General features: G+C 35.4%; 4 protein-coding genes across 7 annotated transcripts; 1 reads left to right on the forward strand and 3 right to left on the reverse strand.

Moving 5' to 3' along the window:
• Positions 1-437: 437 nt before the first annotated feature.
• On the reverse strand, positions 438-4,635 carry LOC111712943 (probable splicing factor, arginine/serine-rich 6). The gene is made up of 7 exons (XM_023487704.1): positions 4,543-4,635; positions 4,238-4,362; positions 3,487-3,551; positions 2,821-2,874; positions 2,288-2,413; positions 1,756-1,824; positions 438-904 (listed from the first exon to the last, which is right to left on the reverse strand). Exons 2-7 carry the CDS (start codon positions 4,340-4,342, stop codon positions 898-900), a joined length of 426 nt encoding a protein of 141 aa, XP_023343472.1. The 5' UTR covers positions 4,343-4,362; positions 4,543-4,635; the 3' UTR covers positions 438-897.
• Positions 4,364-8,279, reverse strand: LOC111712941 (RNA-binding protein 1-like). The gene is made up of 5 exons (XM_023487703.1): positions 8,190-8,279; positions 7,272-7,462; positions 6,175-6,249; positions 5,536-5,697; positions 4,364-5,096 (listed from the first exon to the last, which is right to left on the reverse strand). Exons 1-5 carry the CDS (start codon positions 8,226-8,228, stop codon positions 5,000-5,002), a joined length of 564 nt encoding a protein of 187 aa, XP_023343471.1. The 5' UTR covers positions 8,229-8,279; the 3' UTR covers positions 4,364-4,999.
• On the reverse strand, positions 8,234-10,865 carry LOC111712945 (probable splicing factor, arginine/serine-rich 6). The gene is made up of 3 exons (XM_023487706.1): positions 10,705-10,865; positions 9,409-9,549; positions 8,234-9,108 (listed from the first exon to the last, which is right to left on the reverse strand). Exons 1-3 carry the CDS (start codon positions 10,863-10,865, stop codon positions 9,087-9,089), a joined length of 324 nt encoding a protein of 107 aa, XP_023343474.1. The 3' UTR covers positions 8,234-9,086.
• A 3,061-nt stretch (positions 10,866-13,926) lies between these two features.
• Positions 13,927-18,211, forward strand: LOC111712940 (exonuclease 1). 4 transcript variants are annotated; one of them, XM_023487702.1, is made up of 5 exons: positions 13,927-14,022; positions 14,533-14,636; positions 15,308-15,642; positions 15,918-17,688; positions 17,927-18,211. In XM_023487702.1, exons 2-5 carry the CDS (start codon positions 14,567-14,569, stop codon positions 18,001-18,003), a joined length of 2,253 nt encoding a protein of 750 aa, XP_023343470.1. In that variant the 5' UTR covers positions 13,927-14,022; positions 14,533-14,566; the 3' UTR covers positions 18,004-18,211. The 4 variants fall into 4 exon arrangements, with proteins under 4 accessions (XP_023343470.1, XP_023343467.1, XP_023343469.1 ...); XM_023487699.1 differs by having other exon boundaries at positions 13,941-14,028; positions 14,500-14,636; XM_023487701.1 differs by having other exon boundaries at positions 13,952-14,028.
• Positions 18,212-18,283: the final 72 nt, after the last annotated feature.

Here is an 18,283-nt window from a genome sequence, read left to right on the forward strand (position 1 = left end):
CTAAAACATTTCAAATGTAATTTTTTGCAAGATTTGAATGTTTTCATATTACTCCAAAGAAAATGAAAAGCGGAATCAGATCCAATAAAATATAAATATGAGAACAATGCTAGGTTTAAGATAAAAATTCCGAAATATGGTTTAACTGAAAGAAGCCCTTACACAAGCTAACAATCACATAAAAACGCTGAACTACAATGAGAACCAAATTAATTTGCAGTAGTGCAGTGTTAAGTCCCCTTTAACTTAATATGTGATTTAATAGGTCATTAGTATGAATATTTGCTTTTAATTAACATAAATTCATTTTAGTACTGCTAATAAATGTCGTCTTCCTATTCTACAGGTTTAGGCTTCTTAACAAATTTTGCTCAATTTCCTCGTACCTCTAGTTCTCATTACTCACACACTTGCCCAACCAAAACAAAAACGAGAAATCAAGATGAAAAACATCATTTTATTATGAATATAACGACAAAAATACAAATAAATTATCAACTGATTTGTGAATAATATTCAAATGCACTTTTTATGTAGTTAACAACTTTTTGTTGCGAGGAGAAGATAATATCAGAAAACGATCTTTTGATAGATCATGATATTCACGATTTCAACCCTGATGATAACTGTAATACCGGACAATTTTTGCGCCAAAAATAGGTTCTAAACGCACGTCACAAATTATCCAATGGATGTTCAATGATATTTTTGTGAAATTAGGGATTAAATGAGTTGAAAAATTGAAAATGAGACCAGAGCGTCATGAATTCACAAAAACAATAAACTGAGAGGGTTGAGATGAACTGGATACAGCAGCAGCAGCATCGGTTTGGTTTGGTTTAGATTGCCAACATGGCGAAGTTTAACAGAGGATTTCAGGTTCACCAGATCAGAGAATCAGTTCCTAAAAAAAACATACAACATGAATAAAAACCTAGAAACCCCATAGTTTCAGTAAAATAAAAAATCCAAAATAAGACCCAAGGTTATAATGCAAGGAAAGTTATTACAGAGGTGTACGCATCTTTCGTACTGCAGTGTACTGTCTCCGGGCGAAAATGTAAACGAAGCCTGACATGGGATCCATCTTTCTCGTAAAAAATCAATGAAAAATTCTGGTCATAAGAAACTATTGTGAGAGTTGTCAAAATTGTCAAACTTTAATTCTTTTAACCTCCTCGGATACTAAACGAAAACTAATGCATCTATTCTTTTCGCCAAGAGAGAACCGGTTTCAATATGTACGCAGAGTATACGCATTTGCAATTAACTTTCCCTGCATTATAACCTTGATAACACCCGGGTCTCAGAATCAAAATTCTGTGAAAAAAAACTTTTCTGATATTTGATGACTATTCATAATCAGATAAAAACAATTAATTTTTAGGTGATTGATGACAATAGCTTTATAGATTGTAACAGTTAATGATTATGAAAATTAATATTTAGAGTAAAGAATTCATAGATTTTTAAATTCCGGTTGGTATTGATTTTGTTATTTAATAAGGTTATTAGTTTGCCTTTATTTTCTTTATGGTTCAGAATTTGGCACACTGTAAGAAGGGTTTCCAAAATTTGCTATTTTCTCTTTTACACTGCAAAATTTTGACCCTGGCAGACATTATAGGTAGACAACGAACCATAACAACTTCCATTTTGGATAAAAATATTCTAAAGTTTAATAAAAGCAAACTTTAACAAAACAGTTTTGAAATCTTGGAAGTTGTTAAAACCGAACCCTTATGAAAACAATACCTGCGGGGGGACATGGATCTGTATGAGGGAGACCGTCTACGTCTTCTCTCTGGGGTTCTGGATCGGGATCTACAAAAAAAGGTTTAAATAATCATTACAATTCATTTGACGTTAATAAAAATAGTATCTAAATTAAAGACTTTATGTCAACCATCGCATCATGAACAGATTTTAAAAGGCTTTTCTTAAAAGCTGAGAAAATAACGATCTAAAACCCTTCACATATAAGAATTTAATCTGTTTAATTAATAATGCTTTTTTAAAAACAGAGTAAAAGAATATTTGGCGCATATTGATTGTACAAACCGTGTGCGTTCATTATTATTTTGGATAATTTTTGTCCTTCTAAAATGCGTAGGTATCTTAAAAGAACTCTGAACCTTTGTTTATTATTTAATTTCTCAATTTAAACATCCAAATTTAGAGCTGTGGACTTTTCAACACTATGTGGGACATTCCGAAATAAAAGTACTGATATTTAATATAAATAAAAATTAATAAAAAATAGTTATCAATAAAAAATAAATGATACCTGGATTTGTACCTCTCTCGTCTGTCACGTCCTCCCCTGTCTCCACCTCTATCTCCGTCACGTCCTCCCCGTCCTCCATCACGCCCTCGACCTCCTCGGTCAGGTTTACTCATCTCCACCTTTACCCTGCAAAAGCATAAACATTGGTAACTGTAAAATTATCTAAAAAATAATCATTTTAGAAAGTTTTTTCATTGGTTTAAACTTCTGGAATATTATGAATGTTAATAACTGTCCACACTTTAAATTATATCAAAATTAATTAAGTCTCATTCCATTGCCGTTTCACAAAGTTGACCTTTGAAACTGTACTTGAGCAGCAATGAAGTTTTTGAATGATGGGCTTCGTTTTAATTCAAAAATCGAAGAACCACGGTGAGAGAGAAACCACAACAAAATTATCAATTTTTAGAAAGAAAAACAAGGGGACATCGGACATGTATTGTAGCTCTACAGAGGGTCAGTACATGTAAAGTCGAATGTCCCTTAAAAAAATAAATATGGTTATTTTAACTCAAATTTTTTATTTTTACCTTCCACCGCAAATTCTAGTACCATCCAGTTCCTTCACGCAGTCTAGGGCATCCCTTAACATTGAACAAAACATCATTTTATAAAATATAAATTTTTAAATTACAAAGAAACATAATCTTATTAAAAACTAAAACAATTCATTTTAAGTTATTGCTTACTTTCCAAACTTATCTTACCCCATAATATTCAATTGAAAAAAGGAATTAAATTAGCAAAATGTAGTTTGAAAAATCAGATAGACAATATTAGGTAGCAAAGATTTGATGATAACCGGCTTGAGGAAATAACACTGGGATCCAGAAAACTGTGGAATAGGAAGTCGACTGTTGTACTTAAATCATGCTTTTAAAAAGTCCAGCGGACATGAAACACCGCAATTCAGCGGTATACACTACACTAGTCTACACTAGTACACAGACCAATTTCACTAAGTAGGTTGATTCGGATCATTTGATCCGCAACATTTTTGGCTTGATAGATCAGAAGTTGCAAAAATGTGCGGATCCCAAGGGAACAATATCAACAAAACGGTTAAAAGAATCTGTTTGTTCTCAGTCCCCAAACTTCAACTGTAAATCTTAATGAAATGTTAATGACTAGGACCCGGATCCATTCTTTCAGTGCGGATCCAAAAAATTAAATGTATCCTAAGCAATGGTTTTTACCTGGGATCTTCCATCTCCACAAACCCAAATCCAGGAGGACGTCTAGCTACCCACACGTTAACAACCTGCAGGGAAAACAAATAAAAAAAAAGTTTATCGTTTCTAAATATTTCTAAAAACAGAAATTTAATTTCCTTTGAAAATTTACTTCTTTACAAATAGTAATAATTTTTCTCAGCGGTTAAATCAAACTAACTAACCACATACTTTTTGATACCCTCAAATTCTCAATTTTAAACAGTAGGAACTTTCAGGCGAATTCGTGATGTAAAATTGCTGGATTAAGTAGATTTGCTTATGCTCTTTGCAAAGTCATTTTTTGGCTACATTCACAAAGAAAGTGTCCTTTTTATTTTTCGACATTTATCCACTGTGAAACAATCTACAATAGAGGCAGAGTACTGCGGTTAGGACAGGCCAAAACAGAGAAAATAAAAATGCCTTTACTCAGTTGAATTTCCTAAAGGACTTATAACTTTACAATTTTAGTACATCCTCAATAAAAGAGTTGCATACCCGATTCACATTGGTACCTTTTCAATTTAATAAATGAAACATTTCGTTGATTAGCTAAGTCTTAAATTCTCTCGTTTTGTATAAATCTGCAAGTCACTTTTATTTCAAAGTACTTATATGAACAATAATTTTTGCTCAGAAAATCGAAAGGGTACCTGTGTGAATCAGACATGTCTCTCTTACAATGGGGGGGGGGACACTTAAAAAAATTAATTTAAAGGGTATGTAGAACTACCTTTCCAATTTTAGAGAATGCATCTTCTAGATCATATCTATTTGCTTCCTCCTTCAATCCTCCGACATAAACCTTGCATTCAGGATTCCAAGCGTGGTGAGCCATGATGATGTTTAATCTGTCCTCTGAAATATATATGTATAAAGCATGCGCAGAAAAACCTGACGCATCTTGGAAAAAAAAGAACATTTTTGCGTACTGAAGAAATATCAAGAGGACCCGTTGTGCGAGGCACAAGGTTGAAAAAAAAAATTAAATTTGACATTTTGAGTAAATACGCTTGGCTTTAGGATTAAATGTCACACCTGAGATGCGAAGGGGTTGAAAAATGTCGACAAGAAGTGAAGTGTGAAGTTTAAAGTTGTCCCGACATGTCGAGGGTTAAAGTTGAGGCGACATGCAGACGTAAGTAGAGCCGACATGTCGATGTTTAAAGTTGCCATGAGCGACATGTCGCGGCGGGTAAGTAGACCGACGTCGACATGTCGAAGATCAATTGAAGGCGACAAGTTGAAGGTTTAAAGATGACCCCGACATGTCAAACTTAAAAGAACGACATGCCGGTTGTTGAAGAATTAGTGGGGTGAGCTTAAAATTTCGAAGAGATGAGACGATTGCAGTATCGTAGCGAAGTCGACTGGGGACGAATTGTTGACAAGGTGAAAATACATGAATGCAGTACAGTACAGTTTACATGGTGAAGTACACCTAGCCGGGCTGAAACTAAACATAAACATTATAACAGGATGTAGGAATGAACTATTATGATCTTGATCTCGATCTAGATTCTCTCTTGAAGCTTGAATCTCCTCCAGCTCGTGAACTGCTTCCTTTCCTGTCCCGAGATGTGCTCCTCCTTCTAGAAAAATAATTAATATATTTTCTTGAAACACCATTCCCCCCATCCTTACCCCATTTCCTTTTGATATTAACCCCCCCCCCCCATGTCTTTAGAACTTTATTCACTGAATTTGGAATGATTTGTAAGAGCCAAAATTTAAAAAGAATCAAAGGATGAAAAATCTTGCCTTTCGACGTCCAGTGTTTTATTTCTAGGAGGGTGGGGGATATTAATAACACATTTACTCACTAAAAACTGTACATGTAATATCAAATACAATATCTTAAATATGGTTACTACTTATTAAAGAGTTTACCCACTGAATTAAAGAAATTGAATAATTTCCGGGGCAAAATTATTATAAAGTATCAGTGAAGAAAAAACTTACCTTTTGATATCCAATTCCCCCCCCCATTCACTAAGAATCCATTATTTATTTTAAACCCCTTGCGTGTACCTTGGATCAGGGGATGAACTCTTCCTCCTTCTCTCCCTAGAAGGACTTCTTCGTCCCCTAGTGTAGGATGGACTCCTCCTCCCTCTAGAGTATGAAGGACTCCTTCTCCCCCTGCTGTAGGATGGACTCCTACGTCCTCCTTTGCGGCCTCCGCTCCGAGACCTGGATAGCAGAAAATATCAACGGACTGAGCATTTAGAAGCCAAAGAGAGATGGTAAAATAAGAGTCGGCTGTTTTCCATTGATAAATATCTTACTAATTTCAAATTTGAAGTTTTAACCCAAATAGTAAGTGTAGATAAGCGCCATTTTATTTTCAAGTTTCAACCTCTTGTCAGATAAACTACCATTTTGGAAAGAAAGATTGAACAACAAGGTATTAAATAACAAATTAACGTTTAAAAATCAATGAACTCTGGTAAATGAATAACAAGTGTTTGAATGCAAATTCAGTTGATTGAATTAACCCTCACCTTATGATTAATATCTTTGTCTTGTATAGATATAATCATTATACTAAGACCTTTACATCAAGTGTAAAATCATTCCTTCATTATTTTGAAAATTAACACAGAATCGACGGTGAGAAATATAACAAAGAGATCACTTGTCCCCTACTCCCCCTCTGTCATTAATTACCTGCTTCTGCCACCTCTGCTTCCGCCACCACCCTTTCCTCGTCTTTTACCGGGCTCACTCATCTCAACTCTCACCCTAATTCAAACATTCTTTACAAACTTTTAATAAACATTCAACAAACGCTTTTTAAAACATTCTGTTTCAAACTTTCTGTACAACACTTCTTCTTTTCTAACATTCTGCTTCAAACTTTCTGTATAACACATTCTTTTAAAACTTTTAACAAACATTCCATAAACACATTCTCTTCAAACATTCTGTTTCAAACTTTCTGTACAACACATTCCGTTTCATAATTTTTGTTTAACACATTCTTTTCAAACATTTAGTTTCCAACATTTTCTTTTTAACATTCTTTTCATGCATTTTGTTTCATCATTCTGTTTCAACATTCTGTTTCAACATTCTGTTTCAACATTCTGTTTCAACATTCTGTTTCAACATTCTGTTTCAACATTCTGTTTCAACATTCTGTTTCAACATTGTGTTTAAAAAATTCTGTTTGCTTCAACATTCTGTTCCGTTTCAAACTTTCTTTCAAAAATTCTGTTTCAAATGTTTCTATTCAAATATTTTGTTCAATTTCTAATTTTCTGTTTTTAACATTCTGTTCATACATTCTATTTAAACACAAAGCATCCAATTCAAGGAGTATGGAAGAGAACGGAGATACAACTGACGCGGCCCGCCCTACCATATGACTATATATGCTTTGAAAGCGGTACTCTATTTCTATGAGAAATATTTGTTTGGTGTACAATTACCGCGTGTGCAAAAACCTATTTTGAATATTTCTTTTACAAATGGAGTAACGTCTGCAAAGCATGTACATTGTATAATCATATGGTCGGGCGGGCCGCGTCAGTTGTATCTCCCATCTATTTCATACTCCTTGATCCAATTCCAGGGCTCTTAGTGTATTATTTTTAGAATAATATTAAGTTTTGATATTTTTTCTTCACAAATAACGATTCTAAGATAACTAAGATGTTTTTTTAAAGTTGTTGAAGGATTTACAAATTATTTGTTTCATAGACTTCGTTTCTTAATCTTGAAGTTTTTGTCGATCTTAAAAAAGAAAAAAAAAATAATCTCACCTAGCACCGCAGATTCTTGAACCATCAAGACCCCGGGCAGCGTCCTCCGCATCCCTAGGATCTTCCATTTCAACAAACGCGAATCCTGGAGGCTTCCTCGCGACCCAAACATCGCGAACAGGACCGTACTTTACAAATACGTCCTCAATATCGTATCTGTTAGCATCGTCCCGCAGTCCACCGATGAAGATCTTAAATAAAATAATTTTATATTTATTAAAGAGCTAACTATTCTAATTTATAAGTGTTATTTCAATTTTTGAATTATTTTATCTCAGCAAGGAGAGAATAAAACAATTTCCATAACAAATAAATCACAATTTTAAAAAATAATAAAAACTTCTTACATTTTTAGGAAAACAATTACTGAAATCTTAAGACGGAATTGAATACAAGTAATAAATATAGATCAATCTATTGGTCCAAATAAGGTAACTTACTGAGTTCCAAGGTATGATATTATATTTAGTAGTTTAACAACTTCTGCGCTCTCAACCAAAACATAAGTTTGGTTGAGAGCGCAGTTGGTACTATCAGTACAAAGATTAACATAGTGCTTTGGATCCGGATCCGTTGGATTCACAAGATTTGGCTTCCTGGAAACCGGATCCAAACTATCAACCAAAAACTGGATAACAATTTTTTTTACTCTAAACCAAATCTTAACTATTGAAAAAAGATATTATAAAAATTTCGTAATCTCTGAATGGTTCATCAAGTTTTAGCATAAAAATAAGCGAAAAGGATAAAAATAATTTGACAAATTTGCTTTGTTAAATAAATTCAGTAAATCTTGCAAAAATGTTCACAACTTGGATTTGGATCCATTTTGTTCCAGTACGTATCCCTGATCTGGATTTGGATCCGCATCAAAATCAAATGGATCCGAAGCACTGTTAACGTCAATCATTGATTTACCTTGCAAGCCACGTCCCATTCTCTATGGTTTCCCGGCATAATGATCTGAAACAAGTCCAGAGTTAATCCTCAGATATCTTTAATCCATGATAGAGGGGATTTATCTACAGAGTTAATCCTCAGATATCTTTAATCCATGATTAGATGGGATTTATCTACAAGAGTTAATCCTCAGATATCTTTAATCCATGATTAGATTGGATTCATCTATAAGACTTAATCCTCAGATATCTTTAAGCCATGATGAGGGGATTTATCTACAGTTTAACAAGAAAAGCCAAGGGAAAGAAACTCCACGTCCCTAAGCCAAAAATCAAACACAAAGCTTTAAAACAATTGTGAAATACCTTGTTTCATGAAGAAATGAAGGGATGGGGGGCAAGATGCTGATGTTGTGGGAAGTTTTATGAGGTTGAAGCGACGTGAAGGCTATGAGGGTAACTTTTTGATGGGAAAATGAGGCTGATGTTATCAGTAAGAAGAAGAAGAAGGAAGAAAACACAAAAAATGAAGGAAGTTTTATAAGGCCATTTAAAAAAAAACATTTATAACAAGGATGTAAAGTCTAGGTTGAAGACTAAAGGAAGATGTTGTTAGGTATTGGTAGACGTTGTCTAGCTGTTGTAGACTTAGGGTAGATGTTGCCAATGCCAATGTTTCAAGCTGTGGTAGACTTTAGGTAGATGTTGTCTTAATTGTGGTAGACATAGGGGAGTAGGGTAGTTAATGCACTACAAAAACAATAATTAAACATAATAAAAGATATGGAAAATATTTAAATCCAATTAATTACAAGAATATTTGTGCTGGTCGACAAACCTTCCAATGGTAGATAGGAAGGGAAGGTTTATCTACTGCAGTGAACCTAGATGTCGTTGACCGAACGGACCATCAAGCTCACGATGGTTCACATGAATACCTTTACAAACTTAAGTTTAATTCAATGAAACAAGTTGAATTATAAAATTTAATTTACAGATTTTCAATGAGTGATAACTAAGCATAACCCTTAACAATTAGTAATCGATTATAATGGATAAGCACAGACGGATTTTAATAACAAATTGTACAAATTTAGAATTGGTGGCAAATTAGTCCCAAAAAACGCGGGAAATTTATCCCGAAAATTGCAGGATATTAATCCCGAGAACGGCGGGAGTTGGAACGGGATCTCGTTCTATCCCTAGCAGGAGATCTTCTCCTGTCCCTGGACATCGACCTGTAAGAGGGTGACCTCCTCCTAGATCTAGATCTCGACCTCCTCCTATCACTACGCCCTCGGCTCCTGCTTCTGCTTCGGCTGCGTCCTCTACGGCCTCCTCCTTTGGATTTTCCTCCGTTGCTCATTTCTACTTTAACCCTAGAGAACAAATAGTCTAGGTTTTCCCGACGATTTCAAAATAAATTGATATTAAAAATCACAAATATATATTTAACTTAAGCTAAGATGGAGGGGGGGGGGGTCCAAAAATCGTATACTAGGACAGACTCAACAAAACCAACAGAAATATTAAACAAACAAGATCTCAGTTGTAAATTTGTGTATACAGATCTACATCTTAAATTTAGCTTTTCATCTGGAAAAAAAGCACGAGATAAAATAAAGCACAAAGTGCCCTGAGTACTAAAACTATTCATACCTATATCGTATCTGTTAGCGTCATCCTTTAATCCTCCAATATATATTTTACAGTCTATATCCCAATGTCTGTGCGACATTTTGTATCTGAAAATTAAATTAGTTAATTTCACAAACTAAATAAATTTAAATCATAAATAGTTTAAGAGTTAATTTTACAACTCAAGTTCTAAAACGTTTCCATCACATGTAATTGTTACGGGAGTTTTACTCTTCTCCTCAGTCCTCGCTATGACGCCATTGAAATGAGTGAAATAGATCGTTGTTTGGTGGCGGGTCGGGAGTTGCGGTGCTGCCTCATCACCGAATCGGCAGGTAGCGCGGGAAATTCAAATATTTTGCAAGCAAAGACGACTTTTGAAAAAGGTATCTTCAAAAAAAACGAAATAGAGATTAATGATGCTATATCGTTTGCACTAATGTCCGAAACTCATTTCATTTACTGAGAGTAAAGTAGCAAATACAAAAAATGTGCGTGAATGTCAAATTTGATAAAAGAAGGCTTTAATGAGTTATGTGCTTTGAATATACCTTAAATGCTAATTGTAATCAATTTATCGAAATGATGAAATTATATCAGTATGAATGTATTTAATGTATGCATTTGAACAATAAATAGATTTTGATAATTAAAATGTTTAAACCCAAGAAGTCAATTATTTTTCATTTAAATATATACATTAATTTTCCCGCCAATAAGTTTAAATTATCTGTATATGTATTAACAATCTTGGCTTTAAACATATACGCACGTAGTTTATTGGCGAAAGAGAACTTATCCAACACAAGAACACAATATAGTAAAAGATTTAGGTAAAACTAAAGAAAGTTTAATAGGAGTCGTTAATAAATAATCGTTATAACCCTAACACTTACCTAGCACCGCAGATTCTTGAACCATCAAGACCCCGGGCAGCGTCCTCTGCATCCCTAGGATCTTCCATCTCAACAAACGCGAATCCTGGAGGCTTCCTAGCGACCCAAACATCGCGAACAGGACCGTATTTTACAAAAACATCCTCTAAAACACAGAACATTATTTACATTTTGCCTCATTCAAGACTTCTTGTATCCATGATTTACATACGAGATCAACGTACAAAATTTATGGGACCCACAAAACGGATAACAACGGGGGGGGNATGCTAAATTGTGCCATTATGCTCTTTCAAAATATTGGATGCTTTGCACCTTTCCAATTATGCTGTTTTTAGAAAAAACGGCATCCATTATGCCCGGTTGGCAACCCTGAGTGAAATAGATCGTTGTTTGGTGGCGGGTCGGGAGTTGCGGTGCTGCCTCATCACCGAATCGGCAGGTAGCGCGGGAAATTCAAATATTTTGTAAGCAAAGACGACTTTTGAAAAAGGTATCTTCAAAAAAAACGAAATAGAGATTAATGATGCTATATCGTTTGCACTAATGTCCGATTGAACTAACGTACATTTGCACTATTAAGTCAGATGATTAGTAACCGGTTTGTAGTATCAAACATTAATGCAAACGGACAAATTAGAGCTTCACTATAACGTGTTCAAATGGACTAAATTTTTATTTTCCTGCCAGGAATATTTTTTTTCGCGCCAGGATCATTAGTGTATTGATCTGGAATACTCCAGATATTTGTTCATAACGCACTAATTTTTTTCTGTAAATATTAGTGCAATTGAACATTGCAAATATTGACATGTATGTCCTGCAACAAAAATTTGTTCAAACGGACTAATTTTTTTCTGTAAATATTAGTTCAACTGAACTTTATAGTGCAAATGAACAATTCCAAAAATTTGTTCAAACATCGATTAATTTTTTTCTATCTATAGTGCATTTAATTTTTAATTTTAAATTTTAGTTCGATTAAACATTTTTTTTGTTCATTGCACTAAAATATGTTCATATACAGGGTGTCCCACATCAAATTAGACCGCGTCAATGGGTATAAATTACGACTTGGGGGTCAAATCAGAAAATTTAAGAAGAATGAATCCTTTTGAAAAATTTAATAAGGCTAATAGAAATTTTTTCTTGCAGAAAATGCTAGATTTTTCGAGTATTATGTGTGTATTTTGGCGTTAAAGATTGGAGAAAGTCTAATATGATATGGGACGCTCTGTATAATATTTTATGGGAAATTTTTCACAGTATACACAAATTCAGGGGTAAACTATCTCACATTATTTATGTGAAAGTAACAGATTAGATGTATATTTAAAACTATCACAAATTCACTGCCTTGATTTTTGGAATCCTATACTTCTTACAGAATAAACTTAACATTTTTGTTCAACGTTTTTACCAACCCAAAACATATATGTGTATGTAAAACATAAAAAATGATATTCAAAGAAATGTTATTTACTCAAAGCAATAAATAAATACATATAAGATAGAAATATTTATATTTTCACTTTTTCTTTTATTGGAAAGTTATAATATGCAAATAAAATAATAATTTCAAAAATTTATTATATTTATTATTGTTAATGTTTCTCATGCCACAAACTTAAATTTTGCAATCTATTTATCTTGGGAACCTAATGTAGCAGACCTTAGAATATTTCAAAATGTGAATTCTATTAGATAAAATAATTTAAGTTTCAAATATCAAAGGTAACTGTCAGGCCGGTTGCAAAGATATATAGATTAGAAAATTTGAGTTGGTGACAAAGATTCAATTCCTTTACATGTTAAATGATACTACTTACATGTACATCAAAAAAATTTATTTTTTAAAAATCTTTAATCTACAGGGTGAGTCAAAAATAAATGTGATTTGCGGAGCCTGTGTAGCGTTACATCCAGACCGGGGTAATATTTGGCCCGGGTGCAATGCAAAGACGACCTAAGCAAAAACCATAAAGTATATAAAACTAAAATTTTAGTGTGCAAAAGAGTGGAATCATGCCTAAATAATGTACATAATGTGTGTGCTTCTAATTTTTAATTTTATGGCCTACCAAACAAAAAATTGTAACAATTTCAATATCAATGATAATGTGCATGCTTTGGGTCTGTCAAAATAAACAATTTTTGGACCCCCCCCCCCGTTCTATCATTTTGTACATGGATTTCACATGTAACACTCACCCGGACCAAATATAACGCCTGGGCCTTATTTAACATGACATAGGTCGGGTTAGATTGAATAACCTAACTGGTCTCATACTGGTCTTAACCTGACCAATCCACTCAGGTCAGATTTTGGTCATGAAAGATGTAAAATCGCACACTTAGCTACGCAAATTTATTGGTTTTAGTAGACCTAAAATTTGCGTAATAAAATTATACAAATTTACGCCAAAAATGCGCATTTTTATTTTCTCAATTACCAATTTTCAAAGAATATTTTCGCGTTTTTTACCCGTGCTGTACACAGGAGGAATCTTCAAGATTGTGAAAAGTAGATTTACCACGAGCATAACACAAGGAGGGGATACCTTAGATACAAAATATTCTCTGTCAGAAACAAGATGGAGCTTCGATGGCGTAAAATATCCGCGATGGAGCTTCTTCTTTAAATCTTCGCCATATGGTAGGGCGAAGATCAAATATTTGTAGGGATTTGTCCCCCAAATCGTAATTTAGACCCATTGACGCGGTCTAATTTTATATTTGTTGAACTTTTTCATTATCAAATGGTACTAAAAGTAACGCGACACCACACACACTGGGCGTTATTTCATGTGACACTGCCTTAAAACGATGACTTTTAAAATCGATCAATCATACTTTACAAAACCGGATATTAGTTTAACAGTTCGCGGCATTCTTTGTTTTAGCGCTAAACTATCTAGAAATAAATAATTTCGACCTCAGATTTTTAATTGTGTTATTGATTAAGTATAATTGCGGGGTTATAGGCCAAGATATAGACAAAAGTGCCTCTTGCCATCTTTATTCAAAGGAATGCATGGGGCATTAGTATCATAGCACATAGTGATCTGAGAGAGATAGAATTGAAAATGGAAATGAAAGTATAAAAAATAAAAAGGAATAGTCGACAAAAACAGAAATGTGCTTAATGTGCTCTTTCCTCATCTATTAAGTATCATCATCTTTGAGCCCTATACTGCACAAGTTAATATGCATTGCTACAAGGGTGCCATATATTGTAACGTAATTTAAAATTACTTATTTCAGAGTTTTAAGACAATGTTTCACTTTTAAACGAAATATTCTCGAACAATAAGAGAAGTATCGGTAATTTCCTAGAGAACGATTTTTGGACCTCCCCCCGCCCCCTCCTATTTATTTTGTACATGGATCTTATATGTAACACATGGATATAATTGGTCATGAGGCCGCAGCGCCCGGGATTTCCTAGCCAGTACTAGCCGCGACGATCGGCCCCCTAGCCTGTCCCAGCTGCGGCGCTCGGCCCTCTAGCCTGTCCTAGACACGGCGCTTGACCCCTTATCCTATTCTAGCCGCTGCGCTCGGCTTAGAAAGTGGCTTACCCTAATCTAACCCTAAATATATACTAATTTTGTCGAAAATTGTTGAAAATAAAGGCCTGTTGTTGCCGCATCGCTCGGCCCCCTAGTCTTTCCTAGCCGCAGCGCTTGGTCCAGAAAATTTCTTAATCTAACCTAGCCCTTAAATAATAATAAAAAAGTGGTCCTGTAAAAAATTGATAGAAGGGGGGGGGGGAGTCCAGAAATCGTTCTCTAGGACAGTCCTGAAGTATTATTCAACTATTTCTAGAATCAAACTAAAGAGGGTTTAACAAGTTACTAAAATGGGCATCTCAGGACTAATTCCCTTCCTGAAAAATGCTACCCGTGACGTGCATATTCGAGAGTTTAAAGGTTGACTGTCGTTGAAATTTCAAGTGACCTACCATAAAATGCGTATTCAGGGAGAAGGGGGGGGGGCAAGGTAATTTCCTAGAGAAGGATTTCATGAAGGGGAGGCGGGGGCGCAAGAATCTTTCCTTAGGACTGAGCCGGTGGGTTCTAGGGGTTCAGCCCCCTCGGTCAGTGAAATGTTTGGATTTCAGTGGGTTGTTTGGCCCAAAAGGGTACTGAAAAAATTCAAGTCCGCCCCTTGGACAAGTTCCTGAATACGCCCCTGCCTACATATAAGAAAGGGGGGTGCCCGAGTCACATCGGTTCCCTGAAACCAGTTTTCAGATCAATATTTTGGAAGATATCGTCTTTTATCTATCGTCGTTATATGTACATATTTGTACATATTATTATTTTTATACATTCACCATATATATATAGATTTATTTTTTTAAATTGTATTATTGCTTAATAAAAGTTTAAATAGATTTAAGTTTCAAATTCCGACAATTTCCTCCTTTGTTTTAGAAGCTGAAAAACTTCAACTGAAAATGTTTAATTTTTAATGTCAAAACCATGGATATCTCATTCAGTCTTGATCAGTCAAAGATTTTAAGGATACCGTTGTTAAAGAAACATGTCACTTTATAAATGGAAGATCACTTGAAATTACAACCACAGTCAATTAAAAGGTTGTACTGCTGCCATTGATGTATACTGCTTCCTTCACAAAGGATCCTTTGGTTGTGCGGACAAATTGGCTCAGGGGATACCAACAGATTTCTACATAACCTATGTTATGAAGTATGTTAACCTACTTTTAGCTCACAACATCAAACCAATATTAGTTTTCGACGGTCGGAACCTGCCAAGCAAATCAGAGACTGAAAAGAAACGACGACAAAACCGAAAAGATAACAAAGAAAAGGCGGTGCAACTGCTCAGCGAGGGCAAGATGGCCGAGGCCCGGGAATATTTTCAGCGCTGTGTTGATGTTACTCCAGCCATGGCCAGAGAAGTTATTCAGGCAGGGTTATATGCTTACTTGAAAAATTATTTCCCCTCATCCCCCCCCCCCCCGAGAAGTTAGGTATGGTTGGTTGGTTGCGTGGAGCGAAAATAATATTTTTAGGGTTTTATTCGCTTAATTAGGGAGAATAAATGACTTCAAGGGGCTAAACAACAATTTTCAGGTTTTTAAGTTTGAAAAAAGTTTGAAAATTTTTTTCTTCTGATGTCCAATTTTTCATTTTTCCCCAAGATATTTTAAAATCATGTAACCCAATATAACCCGGGATTCAGGCATGTAGAACTAGGAATGTGGACTGTATTGTGGCTCCCTATGAGGCAGATGCACAGTTGGCATTTTTGAACAAGACAATAGCTGACATTGTTATAACAGAGGATAGTGATTTGACACTCTTTGGTTGTGATAAAATAATCTTTAAACTGAAAGACTCGGGAGAGGGTCTGTTGTACGAAAAAAGACTTCTCAATCAAGTATTTGGGAATCAGGCAGATAGTTTTAACTTTGATAAGTTCAGACATATGTGCATTCTTTCAGGATGTGACTACCTTTCTAGCCTGTCTGGGATAGGACTAAAGAAATCTCAGCTGTTTTGGAGCAAAGTTTCAAATCCAAATCTAAAAGTAGTTTTACCAAAACTGCCGGTATATTTAAAGAAGCCAACTTTGACGGTTTCCCAGGATTATATTAATGGATTTATTCAGGCGAACAATACATTCCTTTATCAACTAGTTTATGATCCTATCACAAGGAAAGAAAGGCCTCTAACTGAGTATGGCAGTGGAGTTGATGCAGCGGAACTGGACTATTGTGGACAGTATTCTGATCCTAATACAGCTTATCAATTAGCGCTGGGTAACGTTGACCTTCACACAAAGCAGCAGATGACCTGGTTTGACCCTGATCATGTGACCTCTACCTCCAACTCTAAGTATGGAAGTAAAGCCAAGCATAAATCCATGTGGAGCAAGGGGTTTACTAAGTCCTCCATTTCCCCTTTTTCTGACAACCGGGAGATTCACAAACCAAGAGAGATTGTTGTCCGAACAAACTTCAAGTTCAAATCTCCAAGAAAATCCATCAAGTCTGAAAATTGTGAAATTCGGGGGGAAAAGAGGAAGTTGGAAACTTACACGCAGCTGGAGGTGGAACAGATCATTTTTAGCGAGGATGAGGATAAAGAAAAGATGCCCCTGAAGAAGGTGAAGAGCTCAATGTGTGCCCTGAGCAACGAGGAAAGGGAGGAGGAGTTGAGTCCCAGCAAACCCTACACCCGAATACTGGGGGACAATAAACTAGATATTAAAAACAATCTCAGTTCCTATTTCAACGGAAAGGAACCGACCAAGCAGGAAGTTAAAGAACTACTTCTCATCAAAGAAAAGCGAAGTTTAACTGATCCTAAAAATGCTGGCTCCTGGTTCGATTCTCTCAACAAGTCGTCAACGTTAGAGGGTAAATTTATCTACAGAACAGATGATAAGGATGACAAACCTGACAAAGAGCACGGAGTACTGGCAGACATTTCCAATTCCCCGCCATTTTCAACACCAAGCATTGGCGCCATTTCTCCTAATTCCAAACCCAACCTCGGCGCCATTTCTCCAACTTCCAAACCAAATCTGAGTGCTCTTCAAGCATTTCAAAGGGATAAATCAAGAAACCCTTTTGCTGTAAAGAAACCTATATTTAAAGATTCTGAAAAGGAACCTGAAGGCAACCCTTGTCCGATATCTGAACCAATAGGACGCGAGGACGCCCCAGGAATTGATAGAGAGGACTTACAGGACAATGAAGAAACAAGTTTGAGTGAACCTATGCAGCAGTTGCTAGAGCTTAGTAAACGAGAGACAGAGCCTTCAGTTCTAGTTCGGAAATCCTGCTTTCTTACCTCCAGTTCTGCTAGAGTGGGACTGTCCCGCCCATCTGGGCCAGTCAAGGCAGGGCTAACCCGCCCCTCCATTTTTAAACAAGGAACTCAAACTACAGTTATTCCCACAGGATCAGGAGTTCGCCCATCAGGACTTCACAAGAAAGGGTTGAAAGGCAGGAGTATATATTTTCTTGAAAAATTATTTTTTCTACTGCCCCCGCCCCCCTTTCAGTTAGTTTACGCGGAACCCCATTTTAGAAAATAAATGATTTGTTGAAGAAATCAATTGAATTTTTGGGTGAAAAGTAACAAAAAAGGGAGGAAAATTTACAAGTTGATATCCTATCCCCCCCCCCCCCTACCCAAAAGCCTCGAAATATTATTTTATGAAAATATTAACCCTGTTGATAGGTGTGTTACCTAAACCTGCAAACCAGCCAACTTTATTTCAAATGTTTGCTAAAGCCAGCAAGAAAGCCGAGATATAAGACTGATTAAAAACTATTCCGTAGATATTAAATATTTTATTCTGTACTCCGTAAGTCCGTATGTAGCAAGATTGTTTTGAGGATTCACTAAAAGAAACTTTTATTTAAATGTACTTTAAGCGTGCATAATTGTTTGGAAAATAATTGACTAAATGCCAGTGAATTTCGTCCTAAAATAATAATTTTTGCATTCGGGCCCTTCATAAAGGTTCACAATTTGTCTACATATTTGTCATTATATCATATCTGTTCGGTTCCATAGTACTAAACCTATCGTGTA

The sequence above is a fragment of the Eurytemora carolleeae genome, unplaced genomic scaffold (genome assembly GCF_000591075.1).
Source record: "Eurytemora carolleeae unplaced genomic scaffold, Eaff_2.0 scaffold997, whole genome shotgun sequence".
NCBI classification, from domain to species: domain Eukaryota; kingdom Metazoa; phylum Arthropoda; class Copepoda; order Calanoida; family Temoridae; genus Eurytemora; species Eurytemora carolleeae.

Coding starts and splice junctions, on each gene's coding strand:
- LOC111712943 (XM_023487704.1), bottom strand. CDS start 4,342: ATGGCTCACCACGCTTGGAATCCTGAATGCAAGGTTTATGTCGGAGGA. Junction 2,414..2,820: donor ACTAGAATTTGCGGTGGAAG/GTAAAAATAAAA, acceptor ATGCTTTTGCAG/GGTAAAGGTGGAGATGAGTA. Junction 1,825..2,287: donor CGAGAGAGGTACAAATCCAG/GTATCATTTATT, acceptor CTTTTTTTGTAG/ATCCCGATCCAGAACCCCAG.
- LOC111712941 (XM_023487703.1), bottom strand. CDS start 8,228: ATGCCGGGAAACCATAGAGAATGGGACGTGGCTTGCAAG. Junction 7,463..8,189: donor AATGGGACGTGGCTTGCAAG/GTAAATCAATGA, acceptor ATTTTATTTAAG/ATCTTCATCGGTGGACTGCG. Junction 5,097..5,535: donor AGTTCATCCCCTGATCCAAG/GTACACGCAAGG, acceptor TTATTTTTCTAG/AAGGAGGAGCACATCTCGGG.
- LOC111712945 (XM_023487706.1), bottom strand. CDS start 10,865: ATGTTCTGTGTTTTAGAGGATGTTTTTGTAAAATACGGTCCTGTTCGC. Junction 9,550..10,704: donor TCAAGAATCTGCGGTGCTAG/GTAAGTGTTAGG, acceptor TTTGTTCTCTAG/GGTTAAAGTAGAAATGAGCA. Junction 9,109..9,408: donor AGGAGGTCACCCTCTTACAG/GTCGATGTCCAG, acceptor AAGTTTGTAAAG/GTATTCATGTGAACCATCGT.
- LOC111712940 (XM_023487702.1), top strand. CDS start 14,567: ATGGGCATCTCAGGACTAATTCCCTTCCTGAAAAATGCTACCCGTGAC. Junction 14,637..15,307: donor GCATATTCGAGAGTTTAAAG/GTTGACTGTCGT, acceptor GTCAATTAAAAG/GTTGTACTGCTGCCATTGAT. Junction 15,643..15,917: donor TGGCCAGAGAAGTTATTCAG/GCAGGGTTATAT, acceptor CCCGGGATTCAG/GCATGTAGAACTAGGAATGT.